This window comes from Parastagonospora nodorum (genome assembly GCF_000146915.1).
Source record: "Parastagonospora nodorum SN15 chromosome Unknown scaffold_8, whole genome shotgun sequence".
Lineage (NCBI taxonomy): Eukaryota > Fungi > Ascomycota > Dothideomycetes > Pleosporales > Phaeosphaeriaceae > Parastagonospora > Parastagonospora nodorum.
Window position 1 is genome coordinate 1,294,611 of NW_001884556.1, and position 20,487 is coordinate 1,315,097.

Here is a 20,487-nt window from a genome sequence, read left to right on the forward strand (position 1 = left end):
CTCGTAGGGTGTTAAGGTTTTGAGGCGAGAAATGCATACTTTGTACTTGTCAGATGTTGATCAATCATTAATGAGTGACTTGCATCATGCCTTCGTCATCATCGATGGCACTCTGTTTCAGGTTTCAAAATTGCAGTCAAAAGTTCCATGTTGACTCGTAAGAAAAATTTGATGTCGTACATCTATGGATTGGTCTATCATAAACATCGCATTACCATGTTCATTTCGTATGCGCAAAGAATCTCATAAAAATCCTTCTCACGCCGTACCAATGCTTTTGCTTCCGTGCCAACGCCTCAAATGTGGGCATCCAACTAAGAAGCCTCCTCAACGCTGTCGGGCTTTTGGCCCTCAGCGTCTGTCATCTCAGTGTCCTTCTCCTCGGCCGCTGGCGGTGCGTTCGCCTGTGCCTTGCTCTCCGCTTCCCGCTTGGAGCGCTCAAGCTCAGCCTGCTTTGCAGCCATCTCTTGTTGATACTTCTCCATCTTTGCCTGTCGCTCGCCCTCGACCTTGTCGTTATAACGCTGAATGATGGGACCGGCGATTGACCGAATGTCCTCTTTCTTAGACACGTACTGGTTCTTTGTGGCGTCCTCGCCGTCATCGTACAGCCATTCCTGCAAACTGTGTTAGTGATACCCAGAATATACAGAAATCATCACGGCTTACCTCGACTTGCTCGAGCTTAGCGTTAAGCTTTGCCTTCTCGTCGTCGCTGGCAAATTCTGCATAGACGTCAAGGATCTTGTCCTTGAGCTCGTAGATCATGCTCTCAAGGTTGTTCTTCTCGTTCTCGGTATCGGCAACAAGCTTGTCCTCCATGATCATGGAAGCCTCCTTCTCGGCTGCGATTTGCTTGGAAGCTTCGTCGAGCGAGGCGGTGCCAGCAGACAATGGGAGGTCTCCCTTCCTCTGTTGCTTCTTGACCTTGCGCATCTTCGGTGGCTCCTTGGGCGCGTCCTTGTCGACGTCCATTACCTGTGAGTCACCTGTTAGTTTGTCTGTTGTAATCGAAGAAGCAGGACGCGCAAATACAGATTCGGGACTGGGCTTGAAACGTTTCGCGGCAGGCTCGAGACCGGGCTGGCCGGTACTTGTATCGATAGGGGAATTGTCAACACGTACATCACCCTCTTTCTTCTCCTCTGAAGGAGGCTCTGGGATCGGCTCCTCGACCTCAGTCTCCTCCACATAGTAGCCAGACTCGACGTTGAGCACGCCATGGATATTGAGGCGTGCCTTCAATTTGCAGATCATGAAGTCGCCTTTGGGGTCCTCCTTGACGCCCTTGACCGAAAATCGGCCGATCCATGGGTTCGTCTTGCCGGGCAGCTGCTCGGGCTTCGCGTACTTGGCCTCGAGATCGAAGGGGTGTTTACGGTAGAATGTGAGAATCTTGGTTGATGGCATAACACCACCCTTCTGGAAGACAGTGAGGTTAGTGTCCTCGTCGGGGATGTCCTCAGACTTCTCCCAGGTGAATTCGATGGGGTAGTTGACCATGTCGTGAATGGAGAAGTCACGGACACGGAACACTGGTGATAGGATGGCACAGCTGAAGGCACATCCTCGTGCGACAGCCTCGTCCTGGTTGAGTGTGAAGGACAATGGCTTGCCGAAGTAGTCCTGAATGGCGGTCTTGATCGAGGGCACACGCGTGCATCCTCCAACCATCTCGATGGCGTCAATGTCCTCGGGCTTGAGCTTAGCCTCGGCAAGTGCCTGCTCAATGGGGATTGTGGCACGCTCGATGAGCGGCTTGATGAGCTCCTCGAGCTCCTCGCGCTTGAGCATGCCGCGCACATCGACGTCGTTCATGATGGACTCGACGTTGAGGGGCGCCATGTTGTTGGCGGAGAGAATCTTCTTGAGTTTCTCGACACCTGCAGCCAGACGGAAGCGGGCCTTGCCGTTCTCCATGACATCAATCTTGTATTTCTCCTTGAACTCCTTTGCGAAGTGCTCAACGAGGGCCTTGTCGATGTAGCGGCCACCAAAGTGGCGGTCCCAGGCGCTCGACTTGACGGCGAGCTCACCTTTCCTGAACTCGACAACGGTGGCAGTGTAGTTGCTGTGGCCGATGTTGACGAAGACGACTCTTCGTGGCGTCTCCTCGGCGGTGGGGAGGTCGAGCTTAGGAATACCGTAGCCGAGGGCGACGGCAGTGTTGTCGTTGATTAATCGCAGGCACTTCAGTCCAGCAATATCTGCGGCGTCGAGGATGGCACGGCGCTGTGAGTCGGTGTACCAGACAGGGCAGCTGAGGACGACATCGGCGACGGGCAGCTTGAGCTCGACAGAGGCCGTGGCCTTCATTCTGGTGAGGAACATGGCGGTGATCTGAGTGGCTGTGAACTGCTCCTTCTTGCCCATGTATGTGACCTCGGCGCCGACCTGGCCGCCGATATCGACGAGCGGCGCAGAGACGAAATCCTGCTCGATTTGGACATCGGGATCGCTGAGGGAGCGCCCGGCGAGACGGACGAAGGACGAGACAGTGTTCTTGAGGTTGGAGACCTCCTGGTTCTTTGCGGCCTCTCCAATGTATCTGCTCTTGGGGCCGAAGCCTACCAATGATCTGGGCGGCGTTAGCTGCAGAAATTGTGACGTGTGAGGGGAGGGTGGTGGCTTACGGCGTTGCGCGGTTAGAAACCTCATTTGCAATCTGGGCAGCAGTCAGTAATTATTTTTTCTTGAAAGGGATCATGTGCGCCTGGCAGGTCGAGTACTTACCACGTCGACACCACGGTTGCGCGCAACAGCAATGACGCTGTTGAGCGTGCCCAAGTCAACGCCCACTACAGACATGTTTATCGGTGATGGCGGGGTATCTCAGGTATGGGGTATAGGGAATGTATGCGCTCGAGGCGGGTGTGGTGTGGTTGGGGTTGATTGTATCGTGGAGGAGGACTGGAGGATCTTGCAGCAGGAATTTCTCGCTGTGCTGTCAAGGATCGTGCAAGGCTGTCCTGTTTACGCAGAAAATGCGAGAATCACTTCGAAAATCAGAGAAACAAACTGTTAGCCCCGCCGTAGTGGCATGCCAAGAGAAACCAGGGCCCGCAGCGCCCACGGCCGATCGTCAACAACACCGACGCGCTGCGTCATGCCCCGTCTGGCGCCCGTGCAGCCCACGCGTGCAGCCAATTCACTGTGACATTGCCGTTTCTATGACTACCAGGGAGCCTGCATGTAGTCATCGCAACGCGCCACCGCGCCCCAACCTGCCGTAGAGCCCACCATGGCAGATATCCCACCCTACCCGCTCTACAACAGGACCTACAACCTGTACCGCCTGTCCCCACTGCACCACGGCGACACCCCGCTCCTGACTGATGGCAGTCTGCACGTGCACGCGAAAAGGCTCAAAGAGCAGTTGAAAGGCGACAATGTGCGCGGGGTGCAGGTCGACTTCGCGGCCGCTGAAGACACTGCCAAGCTCGGCCCGCTCGAGGAGTGCAGCTGGGAGACGATAGGAGACGAGGACGCCTGGATCGACCGACATCGCCAGTCAATCGAGCCCGACGCGTCGCAGCTATCGCCCGCCCCCAGTCCCGGCCGGGCACGTGGTATCGACGTGAGCCTCGAGTACGAGAAGCAGTCGTACAATGCGCTCCTGCTGCGCGACCCGGGCGCGACTTCCTCGCCGGATGGCTTTACTTCGCTGCCCCTGCTACTGGTCAAGATGCCCGGACCGGTGCGCGAGATATTCCTCAACTACCTGCGCACCGCCTTCGACGCCCATGTCGCGCCCTTGAGACTGCCGTCGTCCTTCATCACCTCCAGTCTCGAGACCTACTTCAAGCACCTATCAGCGAGTACCTCCACACAGTCCATCCAGGACGTCGTACGCCAGCTGCACATTCAGCTGGCCTTCCCCACAACGACAACTCTGCTCAAGCACATAGACATGACGATTGCAGGGACAGATGTGCCGGGCTTTGTCGCTCGGGGCAAGGCCCTCAAGGGCGGCGCAGACAAACCCTTCACGACCGCCCTATCGCACTATCTGAAAGCTCACCTTGCGCTGGACATGTCGCATGCCAAAGCCCACATCTCACGCATAACGTGCAATAGCTTTCACCTCGGGACGGAACGGCTCAAGCTCACCGCACCCGACCCGTTAGCGGACAATTCTATCTCGGAGGATGTCGGACCATCGCAGGATATCAGCCCAGGCCAACGCGCGGTAGAGGAATTCTACGCCTCGTTGGTCCGAGAAGCTGCCGGCAGCGGACAGTTTCTTCCAGAGGATTCGATACAAGACCAAAGAGATGACACGCCCTCGTCAACCACGAGCGCTAGAGTCGGCAGGAAGAAGAGAGCTATCAGCAATGCGGCAGCCATTGACTCATATCGGAAGAAGGCAAAGGGCAAAGGAAAGGAAAATGGCAGAGCAGTCAACGGCAGCGACAGCATGGTGGACATTTAGGTCCGAGTTCTTTTCATTCCTGAATTGCGCGCTCTTGCCTTTCTCGTGATACCCCATATTGTTTAGTATTTGTTGAAGCGAACTGGGCATGGAATACAGTCACTGTTGTCAAGTTCATCTTACCCAGCCATCTACGAAGCATGCCGTTTCACACAGCAACTGTCTTACCGACAGCCTCATCTCCAACACATTCTTCTATCGCTTGCTAACGTCGATCCGCAAACACTCCTTGTGCTTCATCTTGACTCGCCTCACTACGATGGCCACTCCACTGATCCTCGTTCGCGAGTTCGCAGGACTAGATGAGACGAGTTACTGAGTTGCTGGGCGACGAGCGCGCAATTACTGGGTACGCTGAAACGCTGCGCGATGCTGTATCGTAGCTTGAGCTCATGGAATCATACAGGAATTTCTCGAACACGTCCACAATATCTTCCAAAAACCTTGGGAACAGTACAATGCCCATTTCCACCTCGACAACACTGTATGTGACGGCAAGATTAGCTCGAGCGAGTGGGAGGCCGGAGGGTATTTTGAGGCCGAGTTCGTGGTCGATGGCAGAATTGTGCTTTTCGCGCATTTCGAAGAGGTAGAGACGAGAACACGCAAGCTGGACACTGAGGAAGCTAAGAATGGCGAATCATGGAAATGGGGATGGCAGGGCTCTACAGGTCATGAAGATGCAGTATGATTGGGACTCAAATTCTGGATCACGTGGCTAACTATTTTCACAGTGGTACAAGGCGGGAGAAATGGATGGTATGGATCTTGATGAATGGGACAGAGATCCATACCCACCGTTCCCCGAAGTGCTACCAACAGAAGCTCCCCTCAACATACCAGCGATGGCACCATCAAGCACTCAGGCCAGCAATTTGGCCTTCTCTGCTACACCTTCTACATCTGAGGTCATCACAGTAGATGGCAGCAACAGCACTCGCCATCTACACGCTGGCATCATCATTGGTCGTGCAAAATCACACTGTTGCCGCGATCCCAATGTCCGTCCAACAGCTCGAGCCATTCTGAACAGCAAGGGGAGCGTATGCGCCTACATACCTCACCAGTACGCAAAACGTTCAGTCTCGACAGGAGAAGTACAGATCGCCATGAAGGATGTTGAATTCTGCAAGGAGTTCGAAGACGCTGCTTCTGACGAACAGAGAATAATGGCAATTCGTCTGAAACTTGAAGCTAAATCCGGTGCAAGGCAACAACTCCATGAAGGCACTGTCTCTAAATCACCATCGCCAGGCAGTGTTGCGAAGAAACGCAAGCGGGTTTGATCAGTGCCCGGCGAGGAAGAAGGACCCATAATTGGGCACGCAATGCCGAAAGCTTGTCGCTTTCCAGAGCAACCAGCCATCGTTCGCGCTACTGTGAACAAGTCTGGAGCGGTCTCCGCATATATACCGGGGAAAGACTCGCTGAAGCAGTGCGCTTCTGCCAACAGAGCCTCGTTCCAAATGAGTTGTGTGATTTTCACACAGGATTTGGCCGCGCTCGCAATCCCTGCGCGCACAAAAGTGATCAAGGAGAGGGTTCTTGCGAAACGTGCATAGGGAAAGGCCGTGGCGGAGATTGCTCAGCAAGACGGAGATGAGGAGAAGCTTATCGATCCCCAGGAGAAATGGTTTGTCTCTCCTTACCCCATTGCATGTATTTATGGGTATGTTTTGGTAGGTACTTGGGTAATCAGAGAATTTTGTGCTCCATGATTTTTCAACCTTGCACATGTTCCTTTCACCTCGTCTTCTCCTGTGATCACGGCGTCACCCGCTCGGTTGCACGCACAAACATTTCACCTATATTAACTCCAGCTCTCCATTCACCTTCCACTCTCTTTCGACTCATCACCTCCTAATACTTCCATCGTCTACACAGAAGCACAACCGTCGCATATACACGGTCTACAAAAGAATACAACCTCACCAGGTATCTACAACGCCCCTTTTCATGTCTTCACGTCACCATCACCAACACGGCGCTTACCCGGCTCCACTTGCGCCTCTTCCCATCAATGGCCCTACCACCCTCATTGCCCTGCGCGGCTTCGTCTCAGGCCAGCTCGCCTTTCGCCGTAGCGTCACGGCCTTCCCTACTTTCGACGACATATTCCTAGCTACGTACGAGGCCTGGCAGAACGATCCCGACAAGTACCACTTACACTTGCACTTCTGCCAGGGTGAGGGCGTACTGTGCTCACGAGAAGATCTCCTAGAGCGCATCAGTTGGGAGAGTGGTGTATACTTCATCGGAGGAACGATATCGGTGTTTGCGCACTTTGCCAAGAGGCCACAGGCAGGGCCGTTGGCGGGACGCCTGAGAGCCGGACAGAGTGAAAGGGACTCAGGATTAGCTGGTGAGCCAACGAGAACAATACGTCGCCAAAATCCGGACGCAAAAACTGCATACTCGCTCTGTCAGCCGACCGAGCGACAGTACTTCTCAACGCCATTCGTCTTCATCTCTTGCCCGGGATTAGCTCCAAGAGTTCAGCTGTTCCCAGCCAGGATTGCTGAGAGGTGGCCTGGATTCAGCTTCGAAATTACAACATCCATAACAGAGAAACAGGCTTCAAGCCCTGTTGAGCCAAAACCGCGTAGTAGTGCAGCTGCTTCTACCGTTGCGCCTCCAATTCCAGCACCGATTCAGATGAGCAATTATCTGAAGCCGCAAGTATCCAACAGCGATTCCAGTGACGACAGGATATCGAGCCCTGAGTATGGCGTCGTAGAGGAGGACGGGGACGACGAGGAGGAGGAGCAACCAGCAGAGCTCGGTGTGGACTCAGTTCCGCGCGCGACGGAAAGCTTGCTCGTGGCCGAACGGGGCGCGTCTGAAGAAAGTGAATCACTGTTCATCTCTGAGTAGAATTTATGTTTGTGGCGAGAATGGTCCTGATAGGTCATTCTAGAACATTTCATGTGAAGAGAGTACTAAAGGTGGGGTTAAACTAATTCATGTGAAGAGAGAGTGAGGCTAGAAGTCATCAAAAAAAAAGTCATTTTCATACTTCCTAGAGTCGTAAAGGATAGGACAGTGTTTGTACTGTGCGAGGATTATTCAATGTACAATCATGATCGACTGCAACTCTGTTCCAGAGCATGAGACAATGTAAAAATCTTTACTGATGTACTCTACGGTAGGTATGAGATAATTGCACGAGCAGTTCTACTTACAACACATTTCTGATCCAACTGTGTCCAGAAATACAATTCTATTCATCTCGAACGTGTGAGCACGTCAGACTGTAACGTAGCCAACTGGGATTGACGAGCGGTTATTTATAGAACTTGCTATATTTGGTAGGAAGGACGCCGTGCATGAAATACGCCGCACTCACCAACATCGATTCCTGAAATTCATCAGCACCCCTTGCTTTCTGCTTCATGCCTCCATGCCTTTTGAGAAAATGGCAACATTCCTGAGCTTGCCAGCTGAACTTCGCAACCGCATCTACGAGTACACTTTGACGGATGATTCGCCCTTAGGGTTACCTCATCGCCCGTACTTCTTCTACCAGGAGCAATGGACACCAATATTTTTCGCATCGAGCGGGAAGATCTATAACGTCCTCAAATTTGTTTGTCGCCAACTCCGCGCCGAAACAAGCGGGCTAGATCTTGAGTACAACGACATACTCATCGATGATGGCAAACACGCACCTATGCGTCGACTGCACAATTTCTGCAAGAGCGAATTTGACATGCGATGCAGTCCAAGATTTTGCGGCTTCTTGAATAGCAAAGTTGCCAGTCAACCATGGCAAAACACTGCCGATTTGGCTGAATGGTGTGCGTTGAGGCCAAAACTCCGGGTGCACTATCGCCTCAAAGGATTCCAGCCCGGGGAGTTCAGATTGCCAAAAGATGTAACAAGATGGAATGATTGGCAGCAAGGCTCAGCCGCTTGCAATGCTGCTGCGTTCATCACGGATGGGGTCTACTTCACTATCTTGTTGAGAGGGCAGCGCTGGTCGCCAAGCCAGTGGCATAGACTGGGTTTTGGGTTCATTGGAACTGGCATAACGCGAGAGAGCAGAATGCAGAGGATGGAAAATGTGGCTAAGTGGTCGAGAGACGAGTGGGAAGTAGATGTACATGGCAAGGTGGCAAATCTGAAGTTCTTCCCTACTGGCAGGGGATTTGATCGTATCATGAAGGCCGCAGTGGAGTGTCTGGCGCGGGAGAGTTTGGCGAGTGAAGAAGTGCGGTGTGAATGGATGGCGATGTGTAGAAAGTGGTATACCGTGGGGATCTAAATCTAGCTCTAAGAAGTTCGGTATAGATTCAGGAAGAACCAGGTTCAAGCTTCTTTCCACCTAAGAAGAGTGAAAGAGTGTTTTCCAAAGGTAAATTTGCCCTTGCCGTCCCAAGTGCTCTCTTTGACACCGACTTTCTGTTCGCTCTCCGTGTTCACAACATCCACGCCGTCTCCGCCAACAGTGAAGACTTGAACCTCGCTAGCCTTGACACCCACAACATCAGTTGCAAAGTCCTTCTCCTCACTGACGTTCGTCACCGCCAGATTAATGTATCCGTCATCTCCAACACTTGCACTGCAGTCCAAGAACGGCGTCTCAATCGTTCCACGGATCCACTTTGGATTCGTCCTGCCCTGGTATTCTGGACTGCGCACATTAACCTGCACCGTGTTTCCGCGCATGTACTTTGAGAAAAGCCACAGCGGCCACCAGATCGTCTGCTTGATCAAGCCCTTCTCCGTCGTCATCAGAGGCGAGATGACATTAACGCTCTGCGCGATGTTCGCCATGCCCACATCTTTCGCCTGGCGCATGAAAGCGTTTAGGAAGACAGAGACAGCCAGCGCATCGGACAAGGTGTACTTTTCTTCCGCGCCCTGCTCACCAGGCGCACGCACAGGGTCCCAAACATTCCACTCATCGAAGCAAATCGTCGGCCTGGGCACCGTCTCCGGAACCTTATTTTCAATTCTCGCCAAGTCGATCAACGCACTCGTCATTTGGATCGCTCTTTCCGCGGCTCTAGGCGCAGTTGCATTTGGCAAGTGTTCGTTATCTGCCGTGTAAATGTGAATGCTGTGCATGTCGATTAGACTCTTTGTTGTGTCGCCACCCAGGCCGTGGACGTTCCAGGTCACGCATTGGTTCAGGACGTAGTAGTCCCAGGAAGAGTAGCCCGTTTCACCACACAGAATCAAGGTGATGGATGGGTCGAGGAGTTTGAGCGCTTTGGCCCATTGGTAGGCCTGTTTGGCATAGTCTTCCTTGGTGAGTTGGGCGACTTGCCAGGGGCCCCAGCATTCGTTACCGAGGGCCCAGTATTTGACCTGTGAAAGATTAAAATCTAGGCTACAGAAGACCCAAAAGCATGCTAATGAAGCTTTGGTACACAGCAGATGCTGTTTCATTAAGAGATAAACATTTGAAGAGGCTTTGGGACACGTTGGAGTATTGTGAATAAACTCACATTGTACGGCTTTTCGCGACCATTTTTGCGGCGCAAGTTTGCGTAGTAGCTGTTACGATCCGAGTTACAATACTCGAGCCATCCAAGAGCTGAAAATTCATAAGCATATAGTCATGGTCGGGCTGCTTTCGTTCTGTCACCTTCATCAAGAGTTCCTGTTCCAAAGTTTAAGCAGAGGTATGGCTCAGTGCCGACAACCTCGCACCATTTCATAAATTCATCGGTACCAAACTCGTTGGATTCAGTGCCTATCCAAGCAAGCTCAGGCCTACGTTTAGTTTAGCAGACGGCCTGATTGGCGAATATAGTCTGGCGCTACCTTCCAGGCCTGTTCTCCCTAGGGCCAACGCCATCCAGCCAATGGTATGTAGCGACAAAGTTACCACCAGGGTATCTTACTACAGGCACATTGAGGTCTTTGAAGGCATCAATAACATCTTTGCGGAAGCCGTTCTCGTCTGACAGAGGATTTTCAGGATCGTATATGCCGCCGTAAATGCATCGTCCCATGTGCCTGGCACTTCGGTTAGCGAGCAGATATCCAATATTGATTTCGGAGCTTGCTTGCTCTGTGAATCCTCCATAGATGTTGTCGTTGATCTTGGCAATCTTGTGCGAAGGATTGATGGTTATAGACGGACTCTCGCTCTCTTCGATGCGTGTAAAGCTTGCCATGATGTCGTATATAGGCCTTTCGTCTCGTACAAAGCAGTTTGAAGACGCGGGGCACCTCGAATGTTCAAGATGCGGAGTGGCATGTTTCCAAGCCTGTCGTCGCAGAGAGCGAGCTACGCCTAATCGTGAGGTTCCGGCGGCTCTATTCCCAGTCTTGTCGTTAGCCCAGCCCGAAGCCGATTCGTGGAATATCGGTGTCAAGCATTGCCATGGGCTTGCCTTATGCAGTCATACAGCCGCAACCAGTAAGCAGACAGAGTTCAAGTGACAGACAGGGCTCCACCAGTGACGCCGCAATGGCACAGGGATTCGGGAGCGGTGCTAACATGGTTGAGGTGTAGCGCAGCAGAGTTGTCGGTGATGGTTCAACCGAAGCGTGGTTTGCCTCGGTTAGAAGTACCGTGCACGGACACTAGGCGCCCGGAGACACTAGGCGCCTACCTAATAATATTATTATAATCTTAAACTTAAAGCTATATAACGCTATATAATAGCTCTATATATATAAAAATATAGTATAGTAGTAATTAGATACTTATAATTAATTTATACTATCTAAATTTACTTAGAAGCTTAATATTATAGCTATATAATATTACTTAAGTTAGTAAAGAAGATAAAGTAAGTTAAACTTAAGTAGTAGCTATTTTATTTACTACTTATTTCTAATACTTTTTCTTAAAGAAGATTACTTATAAGGCTTTATACTTATCTCTTTAGAATAATTATATAGCTTTCTTAGTATTATGCTACTATTTTTAATACTTATATTTAGCTTATTTTTTAGCTTTCTTTTTTTCTTTTACTATCTTAAGTCTTTACTTCTTTATATATTTTTTCTTAAGCTTAACTTAATACTATAGTTAAGCTTTCTTATACTACTTCTTAGCTTATACTTTCTAAAGTTTCTCTTCTATTTTATTTTACTTATAGACTACTTTTTAAGCTTAAGCTTTATAGAACTTATAAAAGAACTAGAAGATAATACTATTATAATACTCTTAGTACTATTAAAGATTAAGAGCTTTACTTTTTTTTTTATACTTCTACTTATATAAAAGAGTAGTTCTTAGTTACTTATTCTTATAATAGAGTAGCTTATTTTAAACTTAGAGATAATAAAGTAGAATACTAAGCTTTCTTATTTTATTCTAAGCTCTATTTTTAGTAGTATCTTATACTAATTACTATAGCTAATTCTAATTATTTAAAGAGAGATAAGATAGCTTACTAAGATTCTTATTAAGCATTATTCTAAATTTATTAAGAATAACTCTTAGATTAGTTAGCTATATATTAGTAGCTTTAAAAGCTTTTAAGATAATATTTTTTTTAAAAGATAAGCTCTAAGCTTACTAGAAAAGAGAGAAAAAGTTTCTTTTCTTAATAGAGATAAAGCTCTAAGTATTATAGAGATACTAAGTAAGCTTATTAGAGTAGCTTAATAAAAGTAGCTTAAATATTACTATATCTAGTAGTTATAGTATATAAGTTAAATAAGAAAGAAATACTATTAAGAGAATTTTATAGTAGTTATAATACTTAAAAAACTTAGAAGTAAGATAAGATTTATAGCTATTAAGAATAAGTAATTACTACTTTCTTAGTTTATTTATTATATAGTAATTAAATACTTACTTAAGCTATACTAAACTAATATTATTATTACTCTAATCTAATTAAGATAATATAATAAAGACGTTATAATTCTCTATAGTAATTCTCTCTATTTAGTTTAATCTAATTACTCTTTAAGTTAATATATAGATAAAGCTTAGTAGTAGTAAGCTTCTATTAGCGCAGATATAAGCTAGAAGTATTAAAAATTTATATAATTTATCTTAAAGTAATACTCTAACTTTCTTTTTATTCTATTAGCATTTACTAAAGACTCTCTTACTTATTTTAATAATCTTAATAAGAAAGCTTTTCTTATCTATATTATATATATTACTAGCTTTAAGATAATACTTATTAAGCTTCTTATATAGAAGATTAAAGTAAGCTTAATATTTAATATAGAAATTAGCTTAGTAATATATATAATTTATAGCGCTAGTCCTCTTTAAGATAAGCTTATTTTTATTCTAGCTAATAAAGTATAAAACTTAGTGCTTAGAGATCTCTTTCTTAGCTATAGATAAAGTAAAATTTCTAATTATCTCTCTTATAGAAGATAGGCCTTACTTAGTAAGCTTTTTAATATATAAGTATAAGCTCTAACTTCTATAGTAAGCTAAGTTTATATCTATTTAGTAGCTAGGTACTTACTATAGCCTATATATCTCTATATCTTTAGCTTAATATTATATAATTAATATTATATTTTATAGTAACTTTTATATATATAAAATATTCTCTTAGCTTACGTAATTTAATATCTTTAATTATAGCTTAAATTAGATTTATAGTAGTAGAGTTATAATATATTAAAGTTAGTATTAATAACACGTTTTAGTTTTAGGATAGGCGCTTAGTGTCTCTGGGCGCCCGGTGTCTGTGCACGGTATGCGACGACATGGATGCTTAACGAGGCGCGGATAAAATGCACGCGCATCGCGAGCTAGCTCCCCGCTTTTCCAGCCATGTCTGGCACCATCTGGGGAAGAGGCGTCGCGCGATGCGGGATATGCACCCCAGTTCACGATCCCATGTGACGGCAGGCAGGGCGAGCGAAATTTGTACCGCAGGGATGGAAGGTATAAAGACCATGTGGGGATCTGCATCGAGTGCAGCAGCTCTCGACATCTAAACTTTGGTGCTTTCGCAAAGCACATAGAGCTTCACACGATGGCAATTCCTCCCAAGTGGTACCAGGTATGTTCAGACACCGCTAATGATTGAGACGAGAAAACGGTCTGACAGTCGCAGTTCTTGGTCGGTCTTTTCGCCTCTCTTGGATCTCTCCTGTACGGTTATGATCTCGGTGTCATTGCACAGGTCATCGCCTCACAGTCATTTAACACCAAGTTTGGTCGTCTCACCGATACAATAGATGGGCCCCAAGTATTAGTACCCGCCGCGGAGAAGGGAGCAGTAGTTTCTGTCTTCACCGGAGGTGCCTTCTTCGGTGCTGCATTCGGAGGGCCCATGGGTGACAGGCTTGGACGACGATGGACAATTTTGATCGGCGCTGTCATCTTCTGTCTTGGAGGTGCTCTCCAAACTGGCGCACAGTCTTTGGCATATCTATACGCAGGAAGATCGATTGCCGGTCTTGGTGTTGGTATATTGGTCATGATCATTCCCGGTAAGACCCTCTGCCACTGACATGCGAACCAAATACGACTCATTACTGACAGCGTTTATCAGTCTACCAAGGAGAATTGGCTCATCCTACTATCCGTGGTCGTATCACATCGCTCCAGCAGTTCATGTTGGGCATTGGTGCTCTGGCGGCAGCCTGGATCTCCTATGGTAAGACCCCGAAACTCGTTTCCACACCAACTATTTTAACAATTGGCAGGAACATACGTTGGCTTCGCGCCTGACAATGATGGCCAGTGGCGCACAAGTCTTGGTATCCAAGTCATTCCAGCAGTTTTCCTCGGTGCTCTCATTCTCATGTTCCCCGAGTCGCCGCGTTGGTTGATCGACCATGGTCGCGTTGAAGAAGGTCTCCGCAACCTCGCCAAGCTCCACGCCAACGGCGATGAAAGCGATCCTTGGGTACAAGCCGAGTTGCAGCAAATCCAGGACCAGCTCACCTTTGAGCACGAACACGAAGCGCAATCGTACGTGGAGTTGCTGACAGACAAATCGTGCTTCCGCCGCCTCTTCCTGGCTTGTGCTCTGCAGGCTTCTGTCCAGATGACGGGTGTTTCCGCAATCCAATACTATTCCGTTGAGATCTACGGAAAGATGGGCATTAAGGGCGATGACACCCTGAAATACCAGGCCATCTCGTCCATAATTGCTCTTATTGCACAGTTTCTCTGCATGTGCTTCATCGACCGCTTCGGACGTCGCTGGCCTCTAATCCTCGGTAACCTTGGTAACATGGTCACATTCATCATCTCGACCATCATGTTGGCTGTCTTTCCTCCGGGAGCTAGTAACAACAAGGCTGCTGCTTGGGGCTTCATCGTTGTCACCTGGATTTACAACTTCAGCTTCAGTGCGACTTGTGGACCTTTGTCCTGGATCATTCCAGCTGAGATCTTCGACACAAAGACGCGTTCCAAGGGAGTGTCGATCGCGACCACAACGTCGTTTGCCTTCAATACTATGATAGGGCAAGTTACTCCTATTGCTATGGAGTCTGTGGGATGGAAGTTTTATATCCTGTTTGTCGTAAGTTCAGGGAATGATTAGTGGTAAAACAAAGCCCCGCTAACAACAACCTAGGTCTGTAACCTGACGAATGCGATCTTCTTCTACTGCTTCCTCCCTGAGACCGCTAAGCGTCCGCTGGAGGAGATGAACTACCTGTTCACGAACGCGCCGATTTTCGTACCAGGAATGAACAAGCGCGACTGGGCCCCCGGTCAAGATCTCGAGCGTCGTGTGGAAGAAGTTGAAGCTAAACGCGGCTCCGTATCCCAAGTGGAGAGATTTTGAGTTGTCAAGGGGCAAACAAGCCAGTGGCTCCGGACATCTTACACATCAATCCGTGGCCAGCGGTCAGCGGTCAGATAAAATGCATTAATTAAGATTTCAGTGAATGCTGTCCAATTCGTATATTCACTAGAGTTGCGTATTCTGCATCTTCTGTTTCTGATTCGAACCTAGACGTTGCCTTTTCGAACGCTGCTGATACCGACCTAGGGTACATTATTATTCAGTGCCTCAGTGAAGAGTCCTGAAAGATTGATTGAGAAGTTGCGAGCAATTTTTTGATAAAGTGCGGACGGCATTGTCGTTCCAAGGTTGGCGTGGAAATTCAAAAACCTCGGGACACAAGACTGCATGCACTACATGTCCAATGGCCTTGGCGTGACGCAAAGGCTCTTGGCCTATGCAACAATAGCAGAGTTGGAGGTCGCGAGTGGTCACGTCCACATATTCTCTACTAATGCTACAGCCGCTTTTGCTCGAAATGGCGTCGCGCGTGCCAAATCCACGTTCTTTGACTTTTCCAGCGATCGGCTTCCAAGATCGCATCCTGGCGCCATTTCTGAACACCGCACATATTGTACCTCCCGCTACACACTGTCAATGCACACAAGCACCGTTGCACCAGCCCACAAAAAGCTTCTGAAGAAACAGGCTCCATGGCTCGCGCCACTGCCAAGATTACGCGTTTGGATCCATGATTGAGGAATTAATCGCTGGTAACACCGTCGTTCTTTGCTTGATGCAGCAGGTGGTAGAGATAAGCCAAGACATGACTTACTGGAACGGGCAGCCCAACCAGCCCTCTTCCATTATCCAGCAGCGTGTTTGCCATGGTCACGCAGGGCGGATGAATTATCCCGGTAATGACCTTGCGTCGTTTGCCCCGCCTGCAGGTACTGTGGTATAGTAGCACAGCCATATATATTATGCCTCACACACTGCACAAGATCTCCTGATTTTCCTCCCACCACTCGAGATCTTTGGTGAAGCCGAAAAGTGAAGCTTCAGGGCAGTCGTGGATCTTTGGCATTACAATTATCGAGGACCAAGCTCTTTGCAGATATGGCGGGATATAGGCTCCCAGAAGCCTCGATGGCTGTGTTGGCATGCACGATGCTCAATGTTGCATATGCTGTCCCAGCACCTGTGTCTAAGCAGCTTTCTTTGGATCCTTTTGCACCGATTGATCCTCAAAATTGGGTAAGGAATTCCATGTCTACGTGTTGATTACTACTCTAAATATTTTGCAATCCAGGTCAACCCCGATAACATGACTTGGGAGCAATTTGTTGCGCCACCGAGCACAGATTGGAGCGATCCTGCGCGCAAAGGCAGAGACCGAAACTTCAAGATCGCAATGGTCACGGTTGACTACCCTGATTCGCCATTCGTTGTGACGTTGCCAGCACAGTCTGACATTTTTGGCAACCCGCAACCTCTGGCTTCTGATCTAAAGAGAGAAGATGTGCCAAATTTTTACAAAGATCTACTCAATACGCCGAACGAGCTGAATCAAGGCCACACGCTTCATGAGTGTAAGATAGCCACCTGATAGCAGAATCGTGTCGAGCTAATTTTCGCAGATTGGATGGGCGACAGTTTTGGTAAATATGGTGTGGATTTGACAGTGTTTGGGCCGTACCGCATGCCTGCGTTATCTTATCAATACGGCGTGGACGATGAGCGAGGTGGCTTCAATGAAGACGCTTGCCCGGAAGGACCACCATGCTCCGTTGATCTTCGCACCGACGCACTTGGTGCGTGGCGTCGAGATATCGGCAACGAGACTGCGAACTCGTATGAACTTGCTTTCATCCTCTCAGCTGGTCAGGACGAATCATCCACTTGGCAGGAATTTGGAGAGATGAAATTTGCCAGTAGAGACGATGTGCCAGATGAGTTCGGCCCACCAGCAAACAGCTCATTACCAAACTGGGCAGACACTCGATACGTCGAATGGACGTCCTGGGCAGCAGCAAGCACAATCTGGCCCAATGCTGGAGGCGGCTCTTCAACCCAGGGAGAGGTAAGTCCCTCCACAATCATCGCAGCATTTTGGGCTCTGCTAACTAATTTTGGAAGTCCTCCGGAATGGCCACCTTCGCTCACGAGTTATCACATTTACTGGTAAGTAGATGATACCCACTATGTCTTTGAAGAAAAAGAATACTAAGTTGCCTCTAGTAAGTTCCGACATTGTCCACGTCGAGAAGATTTGACGAGGGGAGTCGTCATCAGTGGTCTTCTCCAGTGGGCAATCCTATTCTAGAGTGTCTTTGCTAACTGTTTTTCCTTCGTCAGTGGTATCGGAGACAACTACAATAACCCATACAGCGACCCGCCACGCCGCGCTTACACAGGGCCGTTCAGTATGCTTGACCGCGGTTCTTTCAATGGTCCCGGAGGCCCTCACACACGCTGGCAGATCCCACCAGTTCAGGGTGCTTCCATGGGCTCGCTCCATACCATGCGTGACAAGCATCAGATTGGGTTGATTGATAATACCCCGATTCTCCAGATCTCGCGATCTGGTCTTGCTGCTTCAGGCCCAGTTGTTGCCGAGCTCACTGCACGCTCTGTGGACCCTGCTGGCGGCTTGATGGGATTCAATATCAGCTTCGGTACCAGTGGAGATCTTCAACCGCGTTGCAACATCTCACTCAACGCATTCTGCGACGGAGGAAACTACAACAATTACAACATGGAGGTCGTAGATCGGATGGGCGCCGACTCTTTTGTGCCCGATAGTGGAGTTATGATCTCCAAGACGAAGAACAACGACCGCGCCCAGCCGTTCCAGTGGGTCATTGATGCAAACCCAGAGGATGCACACGTGGTCGACTTCTACTTCCCTAACGGCACTGCGCGCTACTGGTCTATTGGAGACTACAGGCAATTGGTCGATGCATTGTTCCATGCCGGGACGAACAGTGGAAGTGAGTACGAGCACGAAGACCTCGCTAATGGTCTGCATTTCTACGTCCTTGATACCAGGCGCGATGGAGGTGTGCTAAAGTACACCGTTGGGGTCCGCTCTACCGCTACAAACAACACCTTTACAGCGACTCATGGTGTTGAGGTCAGCGATGGTGCTGCAGAAGGTTCATACTGCACTTTTGAGCTCAAGAACACTGGTACCGCCCCGTCAAACACCACAAACGTTCATCCTCAGGACCTCTCGGCCCATCTTGGCTCTGATATTTATCGCCTGTCCGTTGAAGTCGATAGCGATAGCTGGAAGGTTGGTCTGCCGAACGCTCTTGCCTTCGCAAAGTTTGGGGAGAGCACATCGGTCAAGGTTGCGTTGGGTGCTGCGACGAACGGCACGTCGTATGGCGCGAAGGGTGCCATAGTGAAGCTCACTGCAACTAGCGAGAGTGACTCCAAGGTTAGCAGTGTAGCGACTTGTAGAGTATAGATAAAAACATCTTGATATGATATATAGAGCAATCAAGTAACACAGATAGAAGCGTGTTTCACATTAAAGTGATCACCTCCCCAGCACCTGGGAGCATTTTGACCAAGACACCAAGGCCGCGTCTAGCTAATTAAGGATAGCGCATTTCTCAAGAACCTTTGGGCGCTAAGCCTGCACGCAAGTCACTCTTTCACCATCCTTCGTACAGCAAAGAGGCTTTTGTAACACTACGAAAACTAGTCGTACCGCATGCGAATACGCGCCATCGCACATTATAATTGTCCAGTGACGTATATCACCTATATAATGACGGGCCAGCCTGTAGAGGAGACTCCCATGGCGAGCACAGTCCCGCGAAAAAGAAGAAAAGCTCTCACAAAACAGCATTGGGCAAAGATGCAGCCCTATATCAAAGAGTACTATATAAAACAAGACCTGACCTTAGAGGAGACCATGCAAAGGATTAGCTCAGAGCACGAGTTTGAAGCTACGTACGTGGAATTGTCTCAAGAGTCTAGCTTGATTGGGGCTGACGGATTGTAGTGAGCAAATGTACAAAAAGCGACTGAAAGCATGGGGCTTCACGAAGCAAATCAAAGCCGATGATAAAGAGAAGGTCTTGGCTAAGATCCTTCATGGTGAACCAGTTACTGAAGATATGGCTGCCGTGCGGATCGATAAGGTTTTACGGTACGCGAGATCACGAATCAAGTGTGGGGCTTTGAGCGATCAATACTTGAGCAAGATCTCGAAACGATACATTGCGGTACCCTGTGCCCGTCCTGCGAATGTCGATGTACCGTCTGTGCCACGCTCTCCAGATTATCCCGGTCGATTCGCGCAATTCGACGTGTTCCTTCGTGCAATGCAGGCCATCATAGAAAGAGAGCGCGGAGAATACTTCTCTGGGTATCAGTCCGCCCCAGACACTATATTCTGCGCACTGACCAGGGGGATGGCTCTCTGGCACAGGAATGACTTCGCCGCAGCTCGCATCTCGTTCGCCCAGGCAGCTAACAACACAATGGAAGATCTCCGGCGACCTAAAGTGTCTGTCTCGCGTATAGCGTACTGTATAAGCTCAATTCTCTGGGGAAAAGAGCGCGCTCCTGTTTTCCAAAGGTTCGCTGAGTTCTTGGTAAAGGCGGCGACTGAAGTGTTGGGGCCAGGATGTCCATTGACGGTAGTGCTGAAATACATAAGACATGAACAGAGCATAGATTCGCAGGTTACTATTTGGGAATCTGCCTTGGCTGGCTATGCAGCCACCGAAGGCAACTTGGACCACTGGTGGAATATGGCGCAGCGGAGGTGGCAGTGGTGTTGGCGAAGTGGCAAGTTGGACCTCGCTGGACAATTTTGCAGTCAGGCTTTGATCGAAGCGCGCCAGATTTCAAGGTTCACTGCTGAGATGGAAGCTGGGGCATTGCATGATCTTGATCTGATCATGCTTCAAGAAAAGAGCTAGAAACAACGCACATTGAGAGCATCACTCAGAGCGATCGAAAATAACTCCGAGGTAGCAAATGATTATCAAGAGTTTTTCAGATTCTTTCTCTCGAAGCCTTCCCTGAGGGGAGACAGCAGGTAATGTGGAATGAGCGTAAGGCACCATACTTTCTGGCATAGACCTATCCATGCATAGACGGGAGGACTGGTACCCAACAGGCCCCATAGTAGTGAGAACTCATCCTGTATGTCGAACAAAACTACCTATCTCTTTGTCTCTCCACATGGTAATATGCTCTTTTGCCAATGACTTCCAATTCTCTGCTTCAAAGTCACTGTGTTGGTTTCCTCAGTCGTTGTCGCAACATTTTTCGCGCAAAGCCCTCGTGCCTATGATGCCAGGAAGTCCTTGTAGGGAAATTTCCTCCTTGTCGTATATCGCCGCAGCCTTGTAGTAAAGCTGGTAAAAAGGCGGATATCTTGGGTTGAGGCGGCTTGCGCTA

The 20,487-nt window shown here is 48.7% G+C and overlaps 9 protein-coding genes across 9 annotated transcripts; 6 read left to right on the forward strand and 3 right to left on the reverse strand.

Moving 5' to 3' along the window:
• Positions 1-143: 143 nt before the first annotated feature.
• Positions 144-2,808, reverse strand: SNOG_06062 (hypothetical protein; the record flags this gene model as incomplete). Its single annotated transcript, XM_001796398.1, has 4 exons — positions 144-617; positions 670-978; positions 1,126-2,567; positions 2,745-2,808. The coding sequence occupies 4 exons, from the start codon at positions 2,806-2,808 to the stop codon at positions 315-317; spliced, it is 2,118 nt and encodes a 705-aa protein (XP_001796450.1). The 3' UTR covers positions 144-314.
• A 44-nt stretch (positions 2,809-2,852) lies between these two features.
• On the forward strand, positions 2,853-3,404 carry SNOG_20065 (hypothetical protein; the record flags this gene model as incomplete). The annotated part of the gene is made up of 1 exon (XM_001796399.1): positions 2,853-3,404. The coding sequence occupies one exon, from the start codon at positions 2,853-2,855 to the stop codon at positions 3,231-3,233; it is 381 nt and encodes a 126-aa protein (XP_001796451.1). The 3' UTR covers positions 3,234-3,404.
• SNOG_06063 (hypothetical protein) lies at positions 3,242-4,432 on the forward strand (the record flags this gene model as incomplete). Its single annotated transcript, XM_001796400.1, has 1 exon — positions 3,242-4,432. One exon carries the CDS (start codon positions 3,242-3,244, stop codon positions 4,430-4,432), a length of 1,191 nt encoding a protein of 396 aa, XP_001796452.1.
• Positions 4,433-5,184: 752 nt separating this feature from the next.
• Positions 5,185-7,306, forward strand: SNOG_06065 (hypothetical protein; the record flags this gene model as incomplete). Its single annotated transcript, XM_001796401.1, has 4 exons — positions 5,185-5,475; positions 5,536-5,712; positions 5,995-6,111; positions 6,368-7,306. The coding sequence occupies 4 exons, from the start codon at positions 5,185-5,187 to the stop codon at positions 7,304-7,306; spliced, it is 1,524 nt and encodes a 507-aa protein (XP_001796453.1).
• Positions 7,307-7,832: 526 nt separating this feature from the next.
• Positions 7,833-8,696, forward strand: SNOG_06066 (hypothetical protein; the record flags this gene model as incomplete). Its single annotated transcript, XM_001796402.1, has 1 exon — positions 7,833-8,696. One exon carries the CDS (start codon positions 7,833-7,835, stop codon positions 8,694-8,696), a length of 864 nt encoding a protein of 287 aa, XP_001796454.1.
• A 2-nt stretch (positions 8,697-8,698) lies between these two features.
• On the reverse strand, positions 8,699-10,560 carry SNOG_06067 (hypothetical protein; the record flags this gene model as incomplete). Its single annotated transcript, XM_001796403.1, has 3 exons — positions 8,699-9,745; positions 9,886-9,974; positions 10,269-10,560. 3 exons carry the CDS (start codon positions 10,558-10,560, stop codon positions 8,741-8,743), a joined length of 1,386 nt encoding a protein of 461 aa, XP_001796455.1. The 3' UTR covers positions 8,699-8,740.
• A 2,790-nt stretch (positions 10,561-13,350) lies between these two features.
• SNOG_06068 (hypothetical protein) lies at positions 13,351-15,120 on the forward strand (the record flags this gene model as incomplete). Its single annotated transcript, XM_001796404.1, has 5 exons — positions 13,351-13,377; positions 13,432-13,810; positions 13,873-13,977; positions 14,027-14,853; positions 14,908-15,120. 5 exons carry the CDS (start codon positions 13,351-13,353, stop codon positions 15,118-15,120), a joined length of 1,551 nt encoding a protein of 516 aa, XP_001796456.1.
• Positions 15,121-15,969: 849 nt separating this feature from the next.
• SNOG_06069 (hypothetical protein) lies at positions 15,970-16,147 on the reverse strand (the record flags this gene model as incomplete). Its single annotated transcript, XM_001796405.1, has 2 exons — positions 15,970-16,013; positions 16,057-16,147. 2 exons carry the CDS (start codon positions 16,145-16,147, stop codon positions 15,970-15,972), a joined length of 135 nt encoding a protein of 44 aa, XP_001796457.1.
• Positions 16,148-16,387: 240 nt separating this feature from the next.
• Positions 16,388-20,003, forward strand: SNOG_06071 (hypothetical protein; the record flags this gene model as incomplete). Its single annotated transcript, XM_001796406.1, has 5 exons — positions 16,388-16,652; positions 16,701-17,143; positions 17,387-18,505; positions 18,920-19,026; positions 19,079-20,003. The coding sequence occupies 5 exons, from the start codon at positions 16,388-16,390 to the stop codon at positions 20,001-20,003; spliced, it is 2,859 nt and encodes a 952-aa protein (XP_001796458.1).
• Positions 20,004-20,487: the final 484 nt, after the last annotated feature.